This window comes from Xiphophorus hellerii, chromosome 19 (assembly GCF_003331165.1).
Source record: "Xiphophorus hellerii strain 12219 chromosome 19, Xiphophorus_hellerii-4.1, whole genome shotgun sequence".
Taxonomy (NCBI): domain Eukaryota; kingdom Metazoa; phylum Chordata; class Actinopteri; order Cyprinodontiformes; family Poeciliidae; genus Xiphophorus; species Xiphophorus hellerii.
Window position 1 is genome coordinate 8,965,810 of NC_045690.1, and position 24,196 is coordinate 8,990,005.

The 24,196-nt window shown below is 38.5% G+C and overlaps 1 protein-coding gene across 2 annotated transcripts in view; it reads left to right on the top strand.

Annotated features, from left to right (window-relative positions):
- The first annotated feature begins 7,681 nt into the window (after positions 1-7,681).
- Positions 7,682-24,196, top strand: part of kiz (kizuna centrosomal protein) — a 30,290-nt gene continuing 13,775 nt past the window's right edge. Inside the window, exons 1-10 of one of the 2 annotated variants that reach the window (XM_032547528.1) lie at positions 7,682-7,869; positions 8,599-8,661; positions 10,549-10,708; positions 11,713-11,784; positions 13,936-14,530; positions 14,678-14,936; positions 19,475-19,594; positions 20,199-20,363; positions 21,391-21,541; positions 23,503-23,659. In XM_032547528.1, coding sequence (XP_032403419.1) covers positions 7,796-7,869; positions 8,599-8,661; positions 10,549-10,708; positions 11,713-11,784; positions 13,936-14,530; positions 14,678-14,936; positions 19,475-19,594; positions 20,199-20,363; positions 21,391-21,541; positions 23,503-23,659 — 1,816 coding nt within the window. In that variant the 5' untranslated portion in view covers positions 7,682-7,795. The remainder of the gene's footprint in view (positions 7,870-8,598; positions 8,662-10,548; positions 10,709-11,712; positions 11,785-13,935; positions 14,531-14,677; positions 14,937-19,474; positions 19,595-20,198; positions 20,364-21,390; positions 21,542-23,502; positions 23,660-24,196) is intronic. The other variant, XM_032547527.1, reaches the window with a different exon arrangement.

A 24,196-nucleotide genomic window follows, 5' to 3' on the forward strand; every position in this document is an offset into this window, starting at 1 on the left:
TCTAGACTGGAGCCAAATTAACCAATACCTTTTGATGTGTAGGAGCAGTGACTCTACTCCAAGCTTCCCTCAGATGATGCCCTATCTCTAGGGGTTAGACCAGTCACCCTTTGGAGGACGTTTATAGCATATATTCTCTCTGATGAAGACAAACTGCAATAAAAAAAGAATGTTTTATATAAAAATAAATAAAACATATAAAGAAAAAGTAACATAATATTTTCAAAATTGCAAAAACTAGGGTTCTGGGTACATTGTGTATCACACCCATAGCACAGAATCACACAAGAACAACTTACTAAAGAGGTGTAATTTAAGTACTTTGTTATTGCAAAATTAAGCAATAACAAAATATGTCCCTATACTAATTACACTACCAGGATAAAAAATAAGGCTGCATGTATTTTAATTCCCTTAAAAGTTATTAAATGTATGTGTCACAGTGTTGAGCTTGACAATGCGCTAAATTCAGTGCCATATGTGGCCTTGTTTATTTGGTTTGTCTCTGTGCCAGCATCTTCTTAATTGTCCTCTCTGAACTGAGCAACTTGGTTGCTTGTCATTATGGTGGCACTGAAGTCCTAATTAGTGCAATTGTTATCTGTAAGATGGCCTCTTTTTTTCCCCTGCTACAAAATCACATTAGATCCAGACAGCTCATTTCTATTCCCCCTGTCATCTCTCTAGAAATGACGTGCAGTGCTTGAAACTGTTTATTTCCAAATTCAGACCTCCTCCGCGGCAGCCATCGGCTTCAATTACCAGTTTTTCCTGAGCGGAGCCATCAGGCAGCCTGACACTGAGGTCCAACCTAATTCCCACCTTCTCCAAAGTCAAGAGCATAATGTGCAGATAAAAAAGGTGGAAAATAGCTTGCCGCTCATTAGCATGCGGCGCCTGCCTGTTCATTTGCTTGCTGCGAATGAAAGTTCTGACACTCAGCGCCTTGTGCAATACGAGAACAGTCCTCTTCAGACTGCCTCGTGTCCTTACTGCCACAGAAAGGTCATCGGCATAGGTGCATGCTAACCAACCGGGATGGCTGCTCTTCACTGGCCCACCTGGGAGCGAGGTTAGCTGGGGGTATTGATTCGGGGAGAACCTCATTACCTCCTGAATCAACATATTATTGCTATGTTTCACCCAGTCGAATTGTTTACAAGTGTCTTTAGTGCGGGCAAAAGCCTTTTCTGGCAGGCCATGACCGCATTCATTAGTCCCTGACCCGGGTGATTATGTGTTATCTGATAGGCTGCTATCTGGCTTGGCTGCATGAACAGGGCCACTGGCCTGCCTTGGCCTGGACCCATTACAACCAGACACTTTCGCTCGCTGTAATTCTCTCCCTCTGCCCGCTCAATCCCTCTTTCCCACTCTGTGTGCTCCCTATGAATGTATCCATTAGCCTGGTGATGTGTAAATTGTTTTCACCTGCACTGTGGGCAGATGGGGAGCAGTGTCTCTGTCGTGATTTCCTATGCATGAGCTTTCTAATCAGCAAGAGAGTAAGACGATTCCCTTGCTTCTTGCCAGAAAAAGGTGAGCTTGCGTGAGCATGCACAAATACATTACAGGCACACATGTTCTCTCACTCACGATTTGCAATCAATATGCATGCTCTGTTGTGGATATATTGGTGCAGTGGCAGCAGTGACAGGGTTCATTACAGGAGCTCACCTTACAACATGATGATGGCTTAATGCGGAAGAGAGGGATGGGGCCTGAGTTGATCCTTGCCCCCCCGCTATCCTCTATTTTACTTCAAATTGAAGGATGATTTGACCTGAAAGACTAAACCCACATAAGCACAATGACTTCCAACGGTTGTGTCAACTGAGTGTGACCCATGGAGCCGACAGGAAAGGATGCCCCTCACACAAACAAGTAAAGCATTTCCTAATGTGTTAATGTGAATGTGAGTCATGCCTTCTGGACCTCTTTTTGAGCACTGGGTCAAATGGGCCATCCACATCTAGATTGGCACTTTGGTTGTAGGAAGAGGTGCTCAATTACTGAGTCAGCTTTTCTTAGCTCAACCAATCTGGAAGATCCAGGTCTTAGCAGCAACTAAGGAGTCAAACTAAAACTTTTGCCCACACTTTCATTGATGATCATGGTTTTTACAATGGGATGTTTTTGGATTTTTGAACTGAGGGTCTTATAATAAAATATTAGAAGCAGTTTATGTAGCATTCCGTAGATTACTTTGATAGTGTCTTCATTTGATGTAAATCTAAATCCGTTGGTCCTAGAGAGCATTGGCTGGGAATGTGAGTGCCAAGTCCAAAGGAGAATTCTACCATCATAAAATATCAACAGATTATCTCTAAAAACAGCATATGCTTATACAAATGATGTTATAAACTTTTAAATTATTATTATGTTTCCATGGGACAGTTATATTCATAAACGTTGTTGATTATCAGTGGCAGCAATGATCTTAACATGTGAAACATGTTGAGAATAGAACAAGTTAAGCTTTTTAGATCTGAGTAACTGGAAAACTCATTAGAATGAGTCAACAATGGAGCACATACAATGGCTGCTAATGTGGCAACCCAAACAAACAAACAATAGTTACTACCTCCAAAATAAAAGTCAGTTTTTCAAAAATAAGATGTGACAAGTTTGTATTTTCTTTTCTTCACTTGAATGAACTTTTAGCTGTTTCCTCCAGCTTTTTAACAGTCTCAAGAATGAACAATTTGCCCTTTCATAGTGACTGAAATGCAAGAAGGAAAATTAAATTGGTATTTTAACATCAGTTTCTTTTTGTGCAATGCTTTGAGCTGTATTCTAAAGGAAAGCTTTAATTTATTTATTTGATTTTCTGTAAAACCTTTTGGATTATTTGGTGTAGATATGGTGCAATATTCATAAACTCACCTCGCATTTTGCTTGAGCCTCCAGAACCAATAACATAACATATTAATTGCTTACATATTTTAATGAGACATCGCTTTAATAATCCTGAATTATTCCGTCGACTTCCTTAAAACTTCTGAAGGATTTAGAGTGGCTCAATCTTATCAGTGTCATAGATCAGAGCTACCAACCGTTAAACACCAAGGCCTTAATGTCAAATATCTTGACCCAAAACATTAAATAGCTGTTGGGAATCTAATCTGTCAAAATGCACACCATCCCTCAAATTAGCTGTCAGTCAAACTCAGAAGTGAACAAGATCAACCCAGGAATTACAAGCAGGTCAAAAAAGTTGACAAGTCACACAAGAGACCAGTGTTCAAAGTAAAGAATATAAAAAAAAATTAACAAAACAGAGAACGAATCCACTCTGCATCACAAGACGTGTGTAACAACAAGCCATTGTCATTAGACCTCAGAGTCTTTGTTTGAAACCACACTGTCATATTGTGCTCTCAGACAGCACTCAAGACTACCCTGATGTTTATTCAAATAACCAACAAGTGCAACATTGGCATGAATCGGATCTTCTTTCTTCCAACTAATAAAGGACAAAGGCAGTAAAACAATTAATCTCTGGCTGTCTTAACACAGCCTAGCTCACTTTCTGTTTTCTTCTTGAATGTCAACCAAAAAGAGAACCACTGAATACTATTTCCACTTCAGGCTTTTCTATTTGCTCAACTTTCTGTTCTATGAAATTATAAAGGGAACTTCTTGCAGGTTTTTATCCACTTGATAGCACTTAGTTAATTGCTGTCCTTTCATCGACACAAATGCATTCTGTCACAGAAGATGCACACACCGAACCATATGCATTCACTGACTTTGTAAAGATCTAAGTGATATTCCTTTTTATGTATTATAAAATTAAATGTGACCTGGTTTTAAACTGATGTATCTAATACCATTGTCGGCACACATTGAATCTCTTTAATACAAATTTGTGAAAATCAAACTATAGCGCTGCCGGTAGCTGTATAAGTGCCTACTTTCCGAAACAATCATAAAAGCCTGGTGAAATCTCTTTCACTGGAGTTATCAGCCAATTACAGATACAAGTGATCATTGAATTAACACATGAAACTTGAAAGCTTTTGCACTTTGATGCAGAATGTTCTCTGGGAAAAAAAGAGAAAAAAATTATGTCAGACCTTAAATTGCAATAACACATTGAGTCACCTAAGTTCTGGGGCAGTCAATGGGCATTGTGGATGTTAAAATGAGAAAATGTCACAGTTGTTCTTTGTTTCCCTTTTTTACATTTTTGTAAATGCTAACTAAACAGAGATATGAATGCACAAGAAAAAAATCTCCACATTTCGCTGCTTAATAAAGCAAATGGTATTTAGCATTAACCCCAAATGCTATTCCCCTTTGAAACCACGGAAACCAGAGCAGTGGAAGAGCAACAAAAGACATAAACCCAACAGCACAGAGAGGTGAGCCAACTGTTCCAAGTCCTGCACAAGGGAGGATGGAGTAAAAAGGGGAGGAGAATGGGGAAATAATTTAGCATTTGTATAAGCTGTTTATCAAATTATTAACTGCACAGATGTTTCCGACTAGGCTACGAGCTGAACATGAGCTCGACCAAGCAGAGGAACAAAGGTCTGAAGGATTCAATGGAGATGTGCACTGCATGTCAATTTAATTTACTAGCTGTTAATTCTTATGCAAATTGTGACCTCTGTTGGGGCGTATCAATGGCTATACACATTGCATGTTGCTGCAGGAGCAGTAGAAAAAAAAAACAGTGAAAGATCTCTGCTAAAAATACACTAAGATAATCACTGCAAAATAGTTGTTATATTTGCAGTATTTAGATTTGTTTTGAATTAGAAGAAAATGTATAAACAAGCAACAAATAAGTAAACATGTTCAAATGGCTTATTACAACTTATATATGTAATGTTAATTATATATATACAGTACAGACCAAAAGTTTGGACACACCTTTTAATTAAATGAGTTTCCTTTATTTTCATGACTATTGACATTGTAGATTCACACTGAAGGCATCAAAACTATGAATAACACATGTGGAAATATGCACTAAACAAAAAAAGTGTAAAACAACTGAAAATACCCCTTATATTCTAGTTTCTTCAAAGTAGCAACCTTTTGCTGTGATTACTGCTTTGCACACACTCTGCATTTTCTTGATGAGCTTCAAGAGGTAGTCACCTGAAATGGTTTTCACTTCATAGGTGTGCCCTGTCAGGTTAATAAGTGGGATTTCTTGCCTTATAAATAGTCATGAAAATAAAGAAAACCCATTGAATTAGAAAGGTGTGTCCAAACTTTTGGTCTGTACTGTATATATACAGTATATATGGATAGATAGATTAAGTATAATAGAATAGAATAGAATGGAATAGCATATAATATAATATCATAAAATAGAATACATATTATGTATAATAAAACTAATCCTGCGTATACTGTGTGTGCATCCCCCCAATTTTCCCACAAACCTCTTTCTATGCCACTGTGGAAAATAGGGTTAGGACCATAAGTTTAAAACAGTCAGTGTTGATATTGTCTGTACTTTGAATCATACTACAGTAAATAAAATCATCACCAATACATGTTATGACTTCAAACAAAGGTTAATCACACAGCCAACAACCTTGGACGGGCTCAGCTGGAACAGCAATGAGGCAAGTCTCATTTTCTTCATCACCTCTAAAGCACTGCCTTTCAGCTCTCTGTGGCACAAACAAAAAAACCTAGCAACAATATCAATTATACATGCAGGAGGCAAACAGGGGGATTTATTTCACAACAAATAGCCTCATAGAGAGATGCTGAATAGGGCAGATTAGCATTAAAAAAGGACAACAAAACTCCCCTGTTCAACTGCTAAAGAGCAATTTGATGGGTCTGGAATTGGGGGAAATTGGTTGATTGCAATGTGCATTTAAGGGCCTGGAATCCAAATCTCTGACATATAGTGTTCAAATGAATACACTTCAAAGGTTTTGGGAAATACTTATAATGATAGTCATGGTCATTATTTATGTTGCAAAAGAGGGTTATTCAAAATACAAATGACAGAGAACATACATATCCACTATTTCTAAAATTAAAAATATATACTGTATATTAAAACTGACTGATCATACTCCGTTTTTATACACCACAACTAATGTGTTGGTCAATAAACCACCAATGTACAGACAACATCTTAAAACTAATTTGTAATGGAAAGGTGGAAATTACACAAATTACTAGTGTAATTTGTAAGCTAAAACCTTACAGTGCGGCACTGTAAGGTTTTTGCATTTGTCTTTGTGGAAAGAAGCAGTTGAACAGGCAGTGTAATAAACTAAAGCAATGCATGACACAATGCAGTAAAAAAAAAATGTTTTTCTGTGAAGCAAAGGGGAGAGAGTGCCATTGACTGGGCATTCTTGACCACTATTTAAACATTATGTCTGTAAATTTAGTGCTGTGCATAGGTATTTACACCAGAAGTCCAGTTTGCCACAAGTCATGCAAAGAAACCCGTGGAAAATTGAGCTCTGGCTACCTGTGACCAAAATTAAACCTCTGCAACCAAAATTAGACCTAAATAAGGCCTCCTCTCAAACTACATGGTTTGAAAAAACAACACTGCAGTGCACATCGATCTGAACCAATCATTTAACACTTTTCTTCAGCAGGAACAAAAAAGCTGTCTAGCATGATAGGAACATAGATTAAGTTAAATTCCGGGCAATCCTGGCAAAAAACTAATAAGAAGCTACAAAAGGCCTGATAGTGGGGAGAGATACACCTTCAACCAGGACAACAAACCAAAACACATAACCAAAGCTGCAATGGGATTGTATACTGTAGCACATTCATGTGTTAGAACAATTCAGTCAAAGCTGACCAATATCAAATTGGGAATCTCTTGCAAAATTTAAAGACAAATGCTCTTTGTTAATTTGACTTCGTTAAATGTCTCACTAAAATAAATTGTGAGACATTTCAGTCTCAACATGTCTAAAATCAGTAGAGAGGCACCCCAAGGATGTCCAGAGGTAATTGTGGGGAATGTTGGCTAGACAAAGCATCTATGTATGGGGTCAAAATACAAATTAATGCCAGACTTTTCAGATTGTTATCTCTAAACATTTTAAAAACAATACTGGCCTTTGATTTGGCTCTTACTTTACAGTAAAGCAACACAATTCTATTAGTTTATCACATATATGCAATAAAATATGCTTATATTTATGGTTACCTGTCAAAATGTTAAAATACTGTTTCAAGGTGTGTGTGTGTGTATTTGTGTACTTGTTTCTCTTGGCACATTATTGAGGCTATGTGTCTGTAAATGAGGAAAAAGGAAAAGTCATAATTTAATAATACATAATGGAGAGAGTGGGTTTAATGATAATAGTAATACGTTTTTAACGTGCTGTGCTGTCTTATTTTAACAAGCTTACTTAATCAAGATCAACATGGTAAAACATGACATTTTGAGAAATGTCAGTGATAAACTGTGATGCAAGATGTTGAAGATAATAGGAAACTGCCATTATCTGTGAAAACGAGTTTTTTTCTGACAGAGAAGGGAACGCTTATCAAACAAAAGACAAAGGCTTTTGATGGATGATATTTAAGAAAGTCAGGTTATAATCAGAAATGGCATTTAGGCACTTGCATTTGCATTTCTCAAAAGAAGACACTTCGTTTTTAGCATTTAAGAGTTAATTCGAAAAAAAATAGACCATGTGAATTTTGTGCTTACCAGCAAAGGTTTCTGGGAAGTCGTTCTCATGGTAACCACCGTAAACACAACCGTCTTTCTCTCTGCCTCCTCCGTGTGCCTACCTTTGCTGGTCTCGGCTCTGCCGCGGCTCCAAAGCAGGTGAAAATGGCAGGGTCGACTTACAGCGAGGACCGCTACTATGCAAAGATAGCTTCTATTCAGCAAAACATGCGTAAGAGGTAAGGTTTCTCTCTGTTTTTTCTTACCAGGAGCGTCGGGCCGAGGTAGACTGGGGACTCGAGTTGTAATCTCTGCCGCCTGGTGGTGTCCTTATGCCGCGCGAGTCCGGCTAACTATCCGGCGAATTTCAACGGCTAATTATCTCTGAGGCTAACTTAAGCTAACGGAGGTAAATCTAGGAGCTGCTCTTGTGTTCATACTTGAATACTTATCAAAGCTAATCTCCGTTTAGTGATTGCGCTATTGTTTTTTTTTATTAGATTGCGTGCCTGTAAATAATAGCGCTAATATTGCGAATAATTAGCCTAGAAATACATTTTATGGGCTAAGCTATTTAGGTCTTCTTTGAGGGTGCTGGAATCCCCTCCTTGTGGTTTTGTACGTAACTTTGTCCGGTACAAAATGGAGCTATTTACCACCGGACGTTTCGGATTTACTAAACCGTATTGGTACAAAGGAGATGTGCAGGTGTAAAAAGTTTAGTAAGTACAATACACATGACATTTAAGTAACGTTACCTCCTACAAAAGAAGAACAAAATTATATGCACTGGTTAAGTAGTTATATGGACAGGAAGAAGTTTGTTTACAGGCGCAATTTGAATATAAGAAGAGAGGACATGGAATTGGTTGCGTATGAGAGGGGGTCATTATTTCACTAAGGGGCAATTGACCAGAGCCTTCATGGGGATGACAGCTTTTGTTTACTTGTTTCATGTCTGTATGTAGTGAGAAGCGCAGACTGGAGCTGGAGAGGGAGATGTTTGCTTACTCCAGATCAGACTCAAGAATGTAAGTTTCACCAGCTGACAAAAATAAGAATATGTGAACATCTGAACTTCTCATTTTGCTTTTTAAATATTTTTTTTCATATCTTGCACATGTATGTTAAATGGTATTATTATTCACTCTCCAGAGGAAATCTCAACATTGCAATGAAAACAGCTGTTCAGTAAAGTATCAAACAATAGTAAAAATTGATTTCTAAAGATTTTCTTCTTATTGTTCTAAAAAATTATTTTAAAATGCTTAAGTCTTTGCCTTTGGTGAGAAACAGTTTTACCTTCGTGTTATGAATTTTAGAGCTCCATTATTTTCTAATAACAGCATTTAAGCAAAGAAAGAGGTCATAGTTAGTGTGAGGCAAAAGGTACCTAATACACTGCCTGGCCAAAAAAAAAGTCGCCACCTGGATTTAACTAAGCAAATAGGTACAAGCTTCCTATAGGATAAGTACTGCATAGGCGATTATCTTTCAGCTGATGCAATGAGTAACTCCTCATTTCTTAAACAACCATGGCAAAAGACACATCCTGTGGTCGTGGAAAAGACGTTAGTCTGTTTAAGAAGGGTCAAATCATTGGCATGCATCAAGCAGAGAAAACATCTAAGGAGGTTGCAGAAACTACTAGAATTGGGTTAAGAACAGTCCAACGCATCATTAAAAACTGGAAGGATGGTGGGGAACCATCGTCTTCCAGGAAGAAATGTGGTCGGAAAAAAATCCTGAATGATCGTGATCGGCGATTACTTAAACGTTTGGTCAAATCAAATCGAAGAAAAACAACAGCAGAACTCAGGAGTATGTTTAATTGTGAACGCAAAAGCATTTCCACACGCACAATGCGAAGGGAACTCAAGGGGTTGGGATTGAACAGCTGTGTAGCCGTAAGAAAACCTCTAATCAGTAAGCCTAACCAGAAAAAAAGGCTTCCGTTTGCTAGGGAGCATAAAGATTGGACTCTGGAGGAATGGAAGAGGGTCATGTGGTCTGATGAGTCCAGATTTACCCTGTTCCAGAGTGATGGGCGCATCAGGGTAAGAAGAGAGGCAGGTGAAGTGATTCACCCATCATGCCTAGTGCCTACTGTACAAGCCTGTGGGGGCAGTGCTATGATCTGGGGTTGCTGCAGTTGGTCAGGTCTAGGTTCAGCAACATTGTGTGCCCAAAGAATGAGGTCAGCTGACTACCTGAATATACTGAATGACCAGGTTATTCCATCAATGGATTTTGTCTTCCCAAATGGAACGGGCATATTCCAAGATGACAATGCCAGGATTCATTGGGCTCACATTGTGAAAGAGTGGTTCAGGGAGCATGAGACATCTTTTTCACACATGGATTGGCCACCACAGAGTCCAGACCTGAACCCCATTGAGAATCTTTGGGATGTGCTGGAGAAGGCTTTGCTCAGTGGTCAGATTCTCCCATCATCAATACAAGGTCTTGGTGAAAGATTAATGCAACACTGGATGGAAATAAATCTTGTGACACTGCAGAAGCTTATTGAAACAATGCCACAGCGAATGCGGGCTGTAATCAAAGCTAAAGGCGGTCCAACAAAATATTAGAGAGTGTGACCATTTTTTGGTGGCAACTTTTTTTTTGGCCAGGCAGTGTATAAGGTTGTTCTGTAGGAATATTTGCGTCTGGACAACCAGTTACTTAGCAAGAATATTGTAAATGGTGTCTGAGCCTTAGCAGGGTGTTTTCAATCTCATTCATATTCACATTTCAGGTCAAAACAGCAAAGCTCATGTTGATATGAGGGTTCTGAGCAAGCTTCAAATTTAAATCATATTGTGCTTAACCTTTTCTTACGAGAGGTCTAGCTCTTAGTTTTTGACAATGCTCTCAGATAATATTTCCCTTGAATAACACTTCTCCATTGCCTTCAGCTTGCAGATAAAGTGTTCCAAACTGCGCAGCTATCTCAAAGAAATCTGTGGCAGGGAAGCACAAGCGAAAATGAGAAACCTTCAGCTTAAGAGAGATGTGGAGTGCATGGAAATTAGCATGGAGTACAGTTCTGACCATGGAACCCTGCAACAACAAAAGGTACTACATTCACTCACACTGCTATGTGTTTATCAACACAGTTTCAGATTGCTTATGTAGATTTTCCCTTGATATAAGCACTATCAACAGACTGCAAAATCCCTAACCCAAGCAAGCAAATATTTTATTCAAAATCTGATTAAAAAACACCTCTAGCGGTAAACAAATGACTTAAAGAAAAAGATTACTTTAAACACATTTTGTACACATTAGCTTAATTGCCACATTGTACATTTACTACTTAGAAAATGCATAGTAGACAAGTAGACAGCCCATTGAAATTGCTCGCAGTGGCTTGATGTGAGAGAAGTAAACACTCAAACAGTCCAATTTATCACCACAAGCAAATGAACAAGGGACAAAACAATGAGCCAGTCAGATTATCACTTAAAACTCAATGACAGTGCTTGACAGCTTAATATCAAATTAACAAAATTGGCTAATTATGACTCACTGAGTTAATTGCCCAATATAGAGACTCTGAAGTGCTCCAGAGGTTTAGTCATTCTCTCCCCTCAAGCAGTTGGTTTATTTCCTCTGAATGCTTTTGAGCCCTATATGTTTGTTTTTGTTTTGGTGATTTTTAGCATCACTCTTGCATTAATGGTTTTATTACCACAATTATGACACCTGAAAAAAATAAATATTCCTACACTAATTTGGGAAAGTTTATTTATTTTTAAACATAAAGAAACATATTAAAAAAGGTGTATATTTGAGCTAAACCAAGGCTTATTGTTCGATTGAAATACAATTACTGTGTGAGTTTAGATTAAGGCAGTCAGTCAGATAAACGTTAAGGAGAGTATCTTCTTCTACACCAGGCACGCTCACTTGAGAAAACTCGCTTTGACTGATAGCCTGCTGCTCCAAGGTTGCCACTTTAGGTTCTTTGTAGTCATATAATATTGAGCACTGGTATTGGAGGTATTCCTTTTCTAATGCTATGTGAATATGATTATTTTTCTATATTGTATCTGGTTATTTAATACATTTTTATACAGGCTGACTTTTTGGAGAAGATTTTTAGATTCACTGAAGCGAGCAGCAAGACAGAGGAGCTGGAAGGAGCAAAGGTAAAAACTGCTAATATTTTGGTGCTGTAAAATTTTTGAATAAGAGCATCAAGCTTCTTGTGTATGCTACATTTTGCTGCTTTTGTATTGCTTCTTTATATTTTGTGCTTATTTTGTTGGTTCTTTTTAACTCGTGCTCGATGCTCGTATTTAAAAATGTTTACAAGGTTTATGCAAATTACAGACAGCTCTATCGGGGCTCTGTTTTCAGATTTAGGAGAACAGAAAAAAGCAGACATTATGCCTAGTAAATCTGTAGAGGAGTTTACGTTTAAACTGTGTATCTGTAATAGCACAGGTGTCTAATCCTTGCTGGGGAGTCTGCACAAGCAGTGTAGTTCAAGCCCATGGCTGCTTTCTCCCTTCACTTAAAGCAGTTAAAGCTCTTTTAGATGAAATGTCTAAGACATCTCACAATAACTTGGAGCATGCTGTCTAGAGCAGTCACTTGTAACTGTGTGCAGCCCCCCACCCCCTCCCTCAGCCTGTCGATATTGTAATGAGCAAAATGGTACCGTCACTCCATTATGCATACAAGCCATTGGCTGGCAGTGTGCATGTCCCTCAGGCTGCAGCATTCATTAAGGAAAGCTTACCGGGCTGAAAGCTGGAGACAGATGATAACGGGATATGATTTTCATATTTAATACATTCCTTGGAAGAGCACACGCGTGCCGCAGATTGATAGAAGAATCAATTGCTACTTTAGTGAAACACTTTCTACTTTGCCCTGCAGCTACCGATGGAATCACTCAGCCAAGAAATTAACTTTTCCTCTTTTTTTTACCTACTTTGTGGATCTGCTGGGCAGGCTGCATGGGTTACAGTGAATGTTATTAAGCAGCTAACTGTTTGGTATTTAAGACGCTTATCAGAAAAGAAACAGAAGCTACGCTTTTTGTTGTTATGTTTGGAGGGAGGCTTTTTTTTGCTCTTCTCTCTCCCTCTCTCTCTTCCCTCTTGGTGACATTGCAGACATGAATCAAAACTTGTCTAAAGGATTTTTCACAAGATTAAAAGTTAAAGCATTGATCCTGACACATTAGTATAAAACATAGTAAGAAGAAAACTCTAACCTTTGCCCAAATAAACTACACTTCTTATGAATCAAGCTGGTGACATATAGCGAGTGAATCTCAATAGATAAGGGTATTATTTAAAATTGTGTTTATGTCAGTTGCAAATCTATCTAAATCATATATAGATTAATTACACTGAGTGTTGAATTTGAAGTATTTTCATTTTTCATTATGGCTGGCAAGTAATGTGTTTTGGAAATCTTTAATATTACATAACACCAATAATAAAAGTAATTTTGATAATTTTTGTTTTAATTGCAATATACAATCACTTGGAAGACTCCTGGCTTGATAGTTATCCAGCAGACAGTCATTGGCATCCTTCATGGGTGAGCTGTGAAATGTCATTGCTAAGAAACTGGCTGTTCAGACTGCTGTCTGCAAGGATTATTCTTGGAAAGTTTAGTGGAAGGGGAAAAACAAGCCGACTAGAGAAAATTTTGAAGCAAAACCCAAGAGTTTTAATGGAAAGTGGAGGGTTGAGTAGCTAATTTATAGTTGAGCTGGGATTAATGCTGCCAAACTCTCCAGTGCTGTGAAAAAAATACCCACATAAATGCCACTTTCTGATTACCTCCAGTGCCAAACAGTTATTAATACAAAGGGAACCCAAACCAAAGTATTGATTCTATATACTTTACAGTACCTGGACTTACTGCTCAAATATCTGACATCCTTTTTTTTTTAGTTGGGCTTATGATATAAAAAACATGTTTTGTAAGATCCACGCTAAATTTTGAGATGAAGGTTTTAATTTCTTGCTTTTTCTTCATTATGATGTTCCCACAACTCGGTGACTAAAAACATACATTCACTTTGGAGATTGGGGACAGTTTATGTTCATCCAACAGACTAAATATATCATTGACCTTTAGATTTTTACTCTATGGCAGTTAAAATATATTGTCCTACCAGATATGAATCTGTATGCTGCATAGGATTTGTTATTTGAGTTGCTTAAATAATTTCACTTTTGATTATAATTAACTAAACACTTCTACATGTGTTAAATAACACTTCATTTTCAGAAAGAAACTCCAGATGAATATTTTTCTGTTTTTCCTGAATGCAGAGTAAAGCTGTGCAAAGACGACAGTGGGACAACAGCAAGAACTTTAAGCAAGTGGAAATTTTTATGGACCGCCAGACCTCCAGGGGCTATGATGCCGAAGCTGGCACCACAAGTGTACACTCACACCAAGCATTGCAGCGTTCGCCCAATCGCAGCGTTCAGCCGTGCGAACGTCTACCGAGTGGCCTTTTGAAGGACTTCAGAGTTGGCGGAGAGGATGCCGCCAGTAAGCGAGCGCATTTATCAGATGACATTTCAAGCTCAAACGATTCCCCTGACGGCTGTAATTTGAGTGACAAACATGAAAGAGTGTCGGGGCTGCTCCCATCTGCTCGTGCCTCAACAGCGGCAGCTGGTTGTGTGGCTTCTGCAAGTGATGATGAACGAGAAGCTTCACCTCTGGTGACCTTGACGAGGTCTGAGAAGAATCCATTTCCCAGCAACGGTAACCCTGCGATGGCTAAGAATCCCGCTACAGAACCCACTGACTCCCAAGAGGTGGCTCGCAAGCCTCTCATAATGGGAGATGAAGAGAGAGGTCTTAGCCATTTGAAGTCTGAAACCACTTTCAGAAAAGGAGCTCAAGAGACATCAGGTTTGCAGTGATATTTCTTCCTTACTACCTTGTTGTAGCTTTTATCTGCCTTCACAGAAACAGTTTTTAGCACTTTATTTTGCCCTTTGAAGTTTTTTTATATTTTTCTTAAAAACAAGCGATACTTTTTGGGTTGTTTACATTCAGGAAAATGTGAGAGTGTTGGAGAATCATGCTCAGATGTGCAGTTGTCAGAGAGCAGTTCCAGTGACCTGACAATTTCTTTGACACAATCGGAGCTTGAGGAGGATTTACCAGCGGAGGCAGCATCAGAGAGAAATGCCTCTTGCAGAGGAAGTGGTGATCACAAACAGCATCGTACTGATTCATCCCCCCACTCTGATGAGTCTAAGAACACAGAACGGTTAAACAGTGAATCCTCAACACCGGGGGTGACTTTGAAAAGGTAAAGTATGTTTGAAGTGTTTTGGTTTCTGAAATTTTAAAGAGACTATCCAGTGTTGTTTTGTTTTCACCTATAAAGCTACACTGACAGCAAAAGTACATCTGGGTAATGTTGCCTGGATTTCCACTATACAGAGTTTCACAAAATATTAGATTTGAAGAAAGAAATCTGCATTTCTTCCTTATTTGTGTTTGGGTTGATGACATCACAAGAGGCATGTGAATTTAGCTAATCATCTAGTCATGAACACAAGTGACAAGAAACTTTTAATATAGCATTCAAGTTGTGTTTAATTACAAGGGGTTGATCCTAATGTCTTTGATGACCCCCAAGACATAATGGATACTGCCATGGATGGCGAACAGTGACAGTGATTATCTTCTAGACTTTAACTCTTAAGACCTTGTTCTATTTTCAGTATTTTCCATTTGAGTGGTGTCCCTGCACATTCCTTACCCAAACATCATCTCTCTGATCTCTCTCATCATTTGGCCCCACTCTTCTGTACCAAGTGCTTCCAATTTATCTTACAATTTTTTGAATAAAATTTGGATACATGACTTTGTTAAACAACATCTATTAATAGAATGTCAAAGTTTTTGTTTGATCATTGGAGGTTCTGTGTTATGTTAGAAAATCATTGTGATGTTGTGATAAATTCACATTTCCTTAATTCTCTCTTTTATGCTTCCAATTTCATGTGTGACCTTTAACTCCTTGATTACTGTAATCAGTGTCAAGTGTGGGCATTCTGTACAGGCTCCATACTGAATTATCCTATTGAGATGCAAAGGGTGAACTTATGGTACTTTTACACAATATTAGTAATTATTGTTTTCCAAAATGTCATATTAATTTACTAATGTAGATGCAGTGATACTATATTCAACTTGTGCACCCTTATCCGGAGTATTAATCTGTCATATTTTATAGAAGTCAACAAGTCTAAATGGGGGTTTTTGGAGGGAGTATATCTCTATATTTTATAAAAATATTAAACTACACCAAAAAATAGAAAATATGAAAACTGGTACAAAATTGTTTGTTTACAGGTACGAAATGGGAGCAGGAATAAATTAAATGGGAATGTGTACGTAAACAAAAAAACTCCTGGAACAATTTGATAAAAACACAAGGAAAAATGGGAAAGAACAAAGAAAATCTAATCAGTTGCTTTATGCCTTTTTTGTGTCATGAGAGACATTCTTGCATAGACACTAGTTTATGGGAGGATTCACTTTCTTTTCTTATTTAAATAATTATTTGCATCAAACCAGCAAAATAAATTAAAACTAACTGACAGTGGCCCATTTTTCTGTGTTTTCTTCTGTTTTAGGACATTGTCCTTTTAGAGTTGGCACAATTTAGTGAAAATTTTTCCAAAAACCTAAGCTAAGCTTGCATAAAAGAATGTTCTGTGTGCTCATCCTGAACCACATTGCAGTTAGTGATAGTGGGTGAAGTTCTTTGCAAGTATCAAATCTGGGGCTGACAGACAGGAGCTGAGGGAGTCACAGTCCATGCCACAGTGTTGTCTGCAGCTTCGCATTAGCAGTGGCTGTTGTGGCAGTGATGCATCTTATAGAGGGGAGAGCTCAGGACCTGTCCACAACAATATTGCCATAATCCAAGATAATGCTCTAACAGAGCAATTTTCTGCTTGAGAGACCTCAGGAAGTCCCCACTGGAGGAGGAAATTGTGGCACCATAGAGTGTTCTGGAGGGTGGGCATGTGGACAGCACTTACAGCCACAAATCCTTAGCGTGATGATGGCTTCTGAGTTGAAGGATCACTTTGGATGGAGTCGGAGTCACAGAAAACCCCATGTGAATGTTTTTGCACACAGCGTTTCTGCTTTTTTCCCCTCTTCATATAAGCAGGCCCTTGTGTGCATTTTACAAACCACTTTATTTTTGTGCATTTGTAAACATATTTGTTTATTTTTTTCTTCTCTCTCCTCTTATGCTACATTATAGATTATAATCTGCTTACTGTATCTGTTATAAATATCACAAACCTTTCTGAGCACTGTCTAATTGGAAGCACATTATTTAAAAGTTGGTACAGCCTTTGTGTATTTCTAAAGCAGTTTGAAAGATTATATTTTCCCTCTAAGGATGCAGCAGGCACATTTATGTGTGGTCTAGCATATTTTTTATGCTGTGACCCCAAGAGGAGTTGCAGTTAGCCTGCAATGGAGAGACGACGGTGGGGGCTGCTGCCACCATTGTTAACACAGAGAGCTTCTGTGTCTGAGGAGAGAACCAGAGGCTTTGATGTAAAGCTCAGAGAACATCCTGCGTCTATCGTCTCCCTCTGTTTCCCTCTCCCTTAAGGTTAGAGTTTATATCGCTCCTTCCATTCAAACCCCATTCCCAAGCAATTCATTAGATTATCCCATTATATTTTCTTCCTCCAGCACGGACAGACTGAGAAAGACTGAAATATTGTCTGAGTTTCTTCTCATAATGGCCCCAGTGTGTCCGCCTCACAAATACAGTTTCACCTAACTGCACAATGGCTCGAGGCTTTTTGGTACTGCCAATCGCTTTTAGTCCAAATTAAAGAGCAGTACATCATACTAATTCTATAGCAGAATAAAATTACATAATAATTAATTGTTATGTAATCACAATGTCATTGTAGGAGCACTGCAAGGTAAAGGAAGTAATATATTGTATATATTATACTGTGTATATGCGGACATACATATGTACTGTATAATATATAATATGCACTACATTGCATTAAACCTTTTTGTCCCTCTGCAAACTGCTATCTGCTTATTAGATACTGGTGGTGATTTTCCATGAACGTCAGCCTGGTTGAGTCCTTTCAAATCCTCCAGGCATATTCATATTTTTTTGCTGTTTGTAGAGTTCTTGTGCCGCCCCCAACACTATGCCGCCCAGGGTAGTGAACTATATTGCCTTTATCAAAAAAACCTTTTAGGTTTGACACTACAAAGGTAATTTTAGGACTAAAAAAATATATAGAAGACTTTCTCATGCAACCAAAGAAAATTCAGGACACTTCAATGTTTTCAATGTAGTCTAATGGAACTTTTAGGTACCTTGAAACCAGAACTTTTAAAAAAATATCTCAGTACTGCTAACTGATCCATGCTTAATATTGTTTTTCTTTTCTCATTTGTTTGCTATTTTTGTTGTGACTGGCATTGTAGTTTCTCTGATTCTCTGGCCATTTTCTATTTTCTCTCCCTCTAGTCGTGTTTGTCCATGTAACAGACATGATTTCCCATTCGCTCTGATTTGTTGATAAAATCTGCCCAACACAGTAAAGCAACCAGAACCTCCCATACTGTTTGCATAAGCTGTCAGAACAGGACACAATAAGAAGATAAATAACAGAGTTTGTCTCTTGAATTATCGTCTTATTGTGGAACATAGACAATATTTAAAGCCACAGCTGTGCTGGGACTATTTGTGGCTGCATTTGTCAGTTTGGTTGAGTTATTTTTGCCATCTGTGCGAGCAGTGTGCTTCCTCCTGACACCAATCACTCAATTTTGGGACCAATTCTGTGTGGTAAAAATCACCCGAGTCAGAACTGTGTGTTGTACAGTATTACTGCTGACCTCTTCCACCTAGTTAAAACATCCTGAGAACAGCAGCAACATACAAAGTAAAGATATACACCTGGACTATTTGCAGAAAATTCACTAATTTACTCTCATCTCTAAGACGTTTTCTACAAAAAAGAGGAACAACTTGTGGCACACTCAGACACATGTTTTGTCTATTCTTTCAGAATGTTAACAGGAAACAATCTGCGGAAAAAAGAGGGAGCAATTGTTTGCTGACCCTTAACCTAAGAGCCTATTACAGACTGTCATAAAGTCTTTCTGGCCTCTCTTTAAAGGATGGCGGCTCAGAATGTCTCTGTTGGGGTTTCTGGGAGAATTCAATGAGGAATTCTCTTTCTTGAGCTTAATGCACAAGAAAGAGATGAATTCTGCATATTCACATGCATTAGGGATCCATTTCTCATTTCGTAGCCTCACTAGGCCAGATTAAAGTTTAAATCTTCAACCAAAAGAAATCATCCAAAGGCCCCTCTATTTTTCTTTTAGGATTTTTTTTTTGTTTTCTGTGAGCTTTTAAGGTGTTTATAAATTCACTCTGTTTAATACTACGTTACTTATTACTTATTGGACAGGATTGAGCCTGCGTTTTACTACAGCAGCAGACAGAAGTTCTGCTTTTTGAGTGCTAGGTGTCAGAGCTTTTCTGTGCAACCTGTTATTACATGTGGCACCATCAACAGACAGTGAAGTGTTGAAATTCTGCATTGTTGCCGTCACGTTTTGATGGCCGGATTCTCCAGTGGTCCTTGAGTATCTCAAGGAAATTACCTGGAAAAAAAAAAAAAAAGAAACGTGTCACAGATTTTTGGATCAAATGGCATCCTTTTATTTTTTTTTATTTCCCTTTGCAATTTCAAACCAAATCGATTATATGACCTCCGCTTTTTATTTCCTTTCATCACAATATTTGCAATGTTTGTTTTTTTTTAGCCTCTCCCTGGAAGGACTTTTTAATCTGCTAGACAGCATCGAAGGGCGACTCCACGGCAAGCAGAGCCACGTGTACAGAGATTCCTCAATAGATGGGAGACAACTCAATAGGATTATCAGGTACATCCTTCCTGTCTTTCTTCAAACTTTACAATCTTATCTCCCCCTGTCTAAATGGAAAGCCATGTAAATTTATTTAATAGCTATGGAGCAGTTTGAGCAGATGAGAAAAACATATTATCCTTCTGCTGAGGGCTCTCACATTAGATGAAGTGTCATCACCATCAGGCGTGCGTCTTTATTTCTGAGGGGTTTTCAAACGCATGGGATTGTTATAGTAACCACCCTGGCTCGATTGTTATTGGGAGTCATAGAGATAGAGGACAGGGAATGTGTTTCATTAGACAGGGCTTCTTTTTCACAAGGTTTTTATACTTCATAGCATGAATCATTTACCATAATTGCTGCTCCTGTCGTAAAGCATAAAAGAATAAATGTTGCACAAGAACAGGGCTGTCTAAATACATAGTGTGTACTTACCTCCATCTGTTGTGCGACCATTTGGTGTCACGACCCTCATAATGTTTAGTCGCGCTGATGTTTATGATTATGCTCGTTTAGGATGTTTGTTTGTCTTCGATGCGTTCTCTGCAATGCTGGCCTGGGGCTCACCTCAGGGCTCCATGGCAATAGCTGACTGCTTTCTATACCGTATATTGGGCAGCCTTTGTGACGATGGAGCGGGCTTGATTGACGAGGACCTTGAAGCATGTGGAACTGTCGTCCTTCATGAGCTTCGGAGGTTGTCATGGAGCACGGAGAAGGGCTGCGTGCTATCACAGGAGCTGGTGAGAGCGCATCAGTCTAACACTGAGCCTAATGAAATAAGGTAAGGGTCAGTGAGTGTTTTTTATTTTCATGGTATCTCAAAAGTGATAAATGGTATTTCTGTTTGAATTTTGTTAATTGTTGTAGTTGTGCTTAATTATTTGTCTCAATAATGGGTTTTTGTTATTGTTTGAATCATGCATTTACAATGTCAATTGTGCAAAACTGTTTTCAATCTCTTAGCTTACTAGCTAAAATTGTGACTAATTTGTATTAATAAAATTAATTTTGTTTTTTTAAAAATGAAATAGACAAAGGTTTTTTGGTTTATAATAGGTTTAAAACAGACACCCAAATCATTATTGCTATAATAGCTGGAGTTCAATAGTTTTCTTTACTAAAAGCATTCAGTCACAGCAGAGGTGAAATCTGCTTTACAGACTGAAAGTTCGCTGTATGTTCTTTTTACTTTTATTTTATTTCTCCCTAAGGCAGTTTCTGAGATATCGCATGTTACAGTTTGATCGGTCTCCCTTGTTCACAAACCTGAAAGGTCATCTTTGGTGTCACCTCACACGGCATGGGTGAATGTCATGAGTAAATTAAAATGCCCTATCTGCGACTTCCAGTCCTTTTGGATAATGCGCAGTTATAGTCTGAGCCAAATCTATGTTCTGCTTCACTAGCCTATTGATTTCACTGAGACCTTTTCTATTATATACTCCAATTCTAAGAGACACATCCAGCAGCGTCGTTCTCTGGAGATGCCAATTGGTTGACCTCGACCTACTAGCCTGTTTTTCTGCCTGAGGTCATATTGGTATCTGTATCTATTCAGTGTTAACTGGAAATTAATCAATAATCTATAGTTCTGACATTGTTTATAGACGTTATGTTACAGAAAACAATCCTTTCCACAAAACATCTTCAAAACATTAACTTATCAAATGTAATGTATTTTGCTGTAGTCAAACTTGCTCACATTTATGACTATTTATGCTCATTTTAATCTTCGTTTAAATTTTTTTCTAAAGAAGGCACCTTTTTTGTTCATTTTTCTTGCTGCCCTACCCCCACCTCAACTACAGCACCAGCCTCCCTCCCAATGCGGCTCGGCTGTGGGATCGCTGGTTCAAGCACGCCCTTGTGCTCAAGGAGAGCCGTGTCCTCAGCACTGAGCGCCTGGTCCAACTGTTTACGCCGCTTCTGCTGGAGCGTGATGCCGACTACAGCCAGCAGGTAGCGTCAAAGACGCGCGCACACACTCTCTCATAGGACACACAGAGAGTCATGCAGTAATAACACATCCACCCATTTTTAACAAGCGGACATGGCTTGTTATTATACTTCTGTTTCTTTTTTGTTTTGCTTGCCCTTGGAAAAAAGGTTTGGTTTTCCTGCTCATGAGATTCTTTAATGGAAGGCCTTTTCACACAGCAGTAATTACAAATCACTCTCAAATGGTTCACTATTAAGACAATACTTGCTTTTAATTAAGATTTTACTCATCAGCTGAATCAGTTTTAAAAAAGTCTGCTCTTTAAAAACTTTCTCTTCTTTATTATTGTTTGACATTTTCCTCACACTCATGTTGCAGACGTATTCATACTATGCTTTCACATTTTGTCACATTAAAACCACTGGTTTCAATGTATTTTAGAATTAATTTTTGTGATAGACTAATGTAAAGTAGTTCAAGATTGTAATCTGGAAAGAAAAACGACACTTAAAAAAATAAAAATGATAAAACATGTAATCTGTTACAGCATGTTGCTACCTCCATTCTTGCTTTTCCACAAAAATATTAATGTTTGGTCTCATCTGTGGAGCACCTTCCTTCATTAGTTTGCTGTGCAAATACGGAAAGGTTTCAAAGAGTGTGAAAACTTTCATAATCAACAAGAGATTATTTACAATTACTGTCCAGCTATGGACCCTTGTGTTTTGCTCATTTGTTTTGACTCATATTACTGGGATTATTGTGGCTTCAATTTGTTGCTGCAGTACACCCGACTCAATGAAAGAGGCAAAGAGGAAGGCTGTAGAGCCTCTTGAAAATATGAACTCACAAAAGAAAGAGGGGTACATCCATCTACATCATTGTATCCAAGTGCATCAGAAAGAGGCTGAGTGAAATCTTTCTCTTCCTTTATTGCTTTGAGTCTCGCTCCATCTATTCCTCCCTCCTGTCCTCCACTCCCCCCATCTCTCCCTTTATGTCCCTCTGTCTTCCTGTACAACCGCTCACTCTGCACATGGGCTCAGACAGACATTTCCATTCACGTCCCGCCACGCAGCCTGGCTACTCCAACAAATGGGAGCATGCAGCTCGCATGCACACACTCAAAGTGGCCCTTTGAATATTCAAGTGCTAACAGTTGCATTCATTGATATTTAAAATGCAGTAGATGAGCGAAAGCCCTCAACTCACGGTACATTTGACTACATCTAAAAAAAAGGAATTTTAGGGACAAGAATTAAGACGGTTTCTTTTGCGGGAAAGTCAGATCGGCATGTGTTTGTATCTTTTTCTCCTCTGAAAAAACATTAAATCGTTCGCATTGTTGATCTTTTCTGTGACCACCTGATAACGAATTACAATGCACTTAAATTTTGTCACTGTCAAAATCCCCCTGATCATCCCCTTCATATTAGCGTTCATTTAAAGTTCCAAATGGCTGTCCAAGGCTGAGAGGAAGCCTTTGATCACAAAAGAGAGATCATGATGGCAGGATTTGATTTGGGTGTGGAGAAAGGAAATCTGTGTGTGGCATCTCCCTGAACAGCTTCTCTTAATTGTGTGTCCTCATCACCACAGAGATAAAAATGAGCTGAAGAGGCGGGAAGAGAGTAGTTTGTCTCGATCCTCTCAGCCAAGAGGAAAGATATCTGAAACGTGTTGCACATTAACGGCAGGGTGATTGCATTCTTTAGAAAGTTCTTTAATCTCATGGATGAGAAGAGAGGGAATGAGAAAAGCTAAAGTGATTGAAGGGGAGAGCAGGCGCAACGGCGTGAAAAATAATCTTTTTTTTTTTTTGTTAAACGAGTGAGGGACTTTAAGGTTATTGGATGTTGGTGTACGAACACACATTATGGCTGCACCTCGGCGTGAGCAGCCATGGCCAAAGTTCAATTTGACGCTTCCTTCACAAAATGAGAACAATTAAGAAGGTGGTTTTAATTTGTGCTGTGCGCAGGCCAAAGTGTTTCTGAGGGCACTTCTCTCCCGGTCCAGTGAGGAGGGCCCCTCGGCAGAGGATGAGAGTGACTCTTCTTCTTTGTGCAATAATTCCTCCGCCTTGGCCGTCGCAGACGTGGAGCCCTCCCGATCGGTATGCCCGCAAAACATCCAAGGTAACTGCAGATATTTATATCGCACATCATGCTTACAGTGAGAGCTCTAATAAAGTTGTATGCAAAAAATGATACACTTGGTACAAAAAAATCTGAGCTTTTAATTCATTTAATACGTCCTAGCATGCAATCAAATCTCTAGGTTGCACCAATTGAACCGAGAATTGAGCTCTGCTTCTTATGACACTGTGAACTGTCTGTGTTTTCTTTTCCACAAATTTCTCTCTAGAAACTAATAAATAAAAGTAAAGAAAAAAAAAAGATTTTTCAACCAGTCATCAGTTATTAATAACAGAAGCAGAGGAGATGTCCCACTTGGTCTGTTAGAGGGTATTTTCTTTCAAATTTATCTATAAATAGACAATGTAGACTAAAGATTTTCTGACTATATTTTGTAATTTCTATGAGGATAATAAAAAAGAGATGATATCATTATTTAAAAAATGATCCAAGTTTTTCTTGCAATACGTGTCGCATGCAATCAGTAGAAAAATAGTCACACATTATCTAATAGCCTTCTTCACTGCACTTAACCTG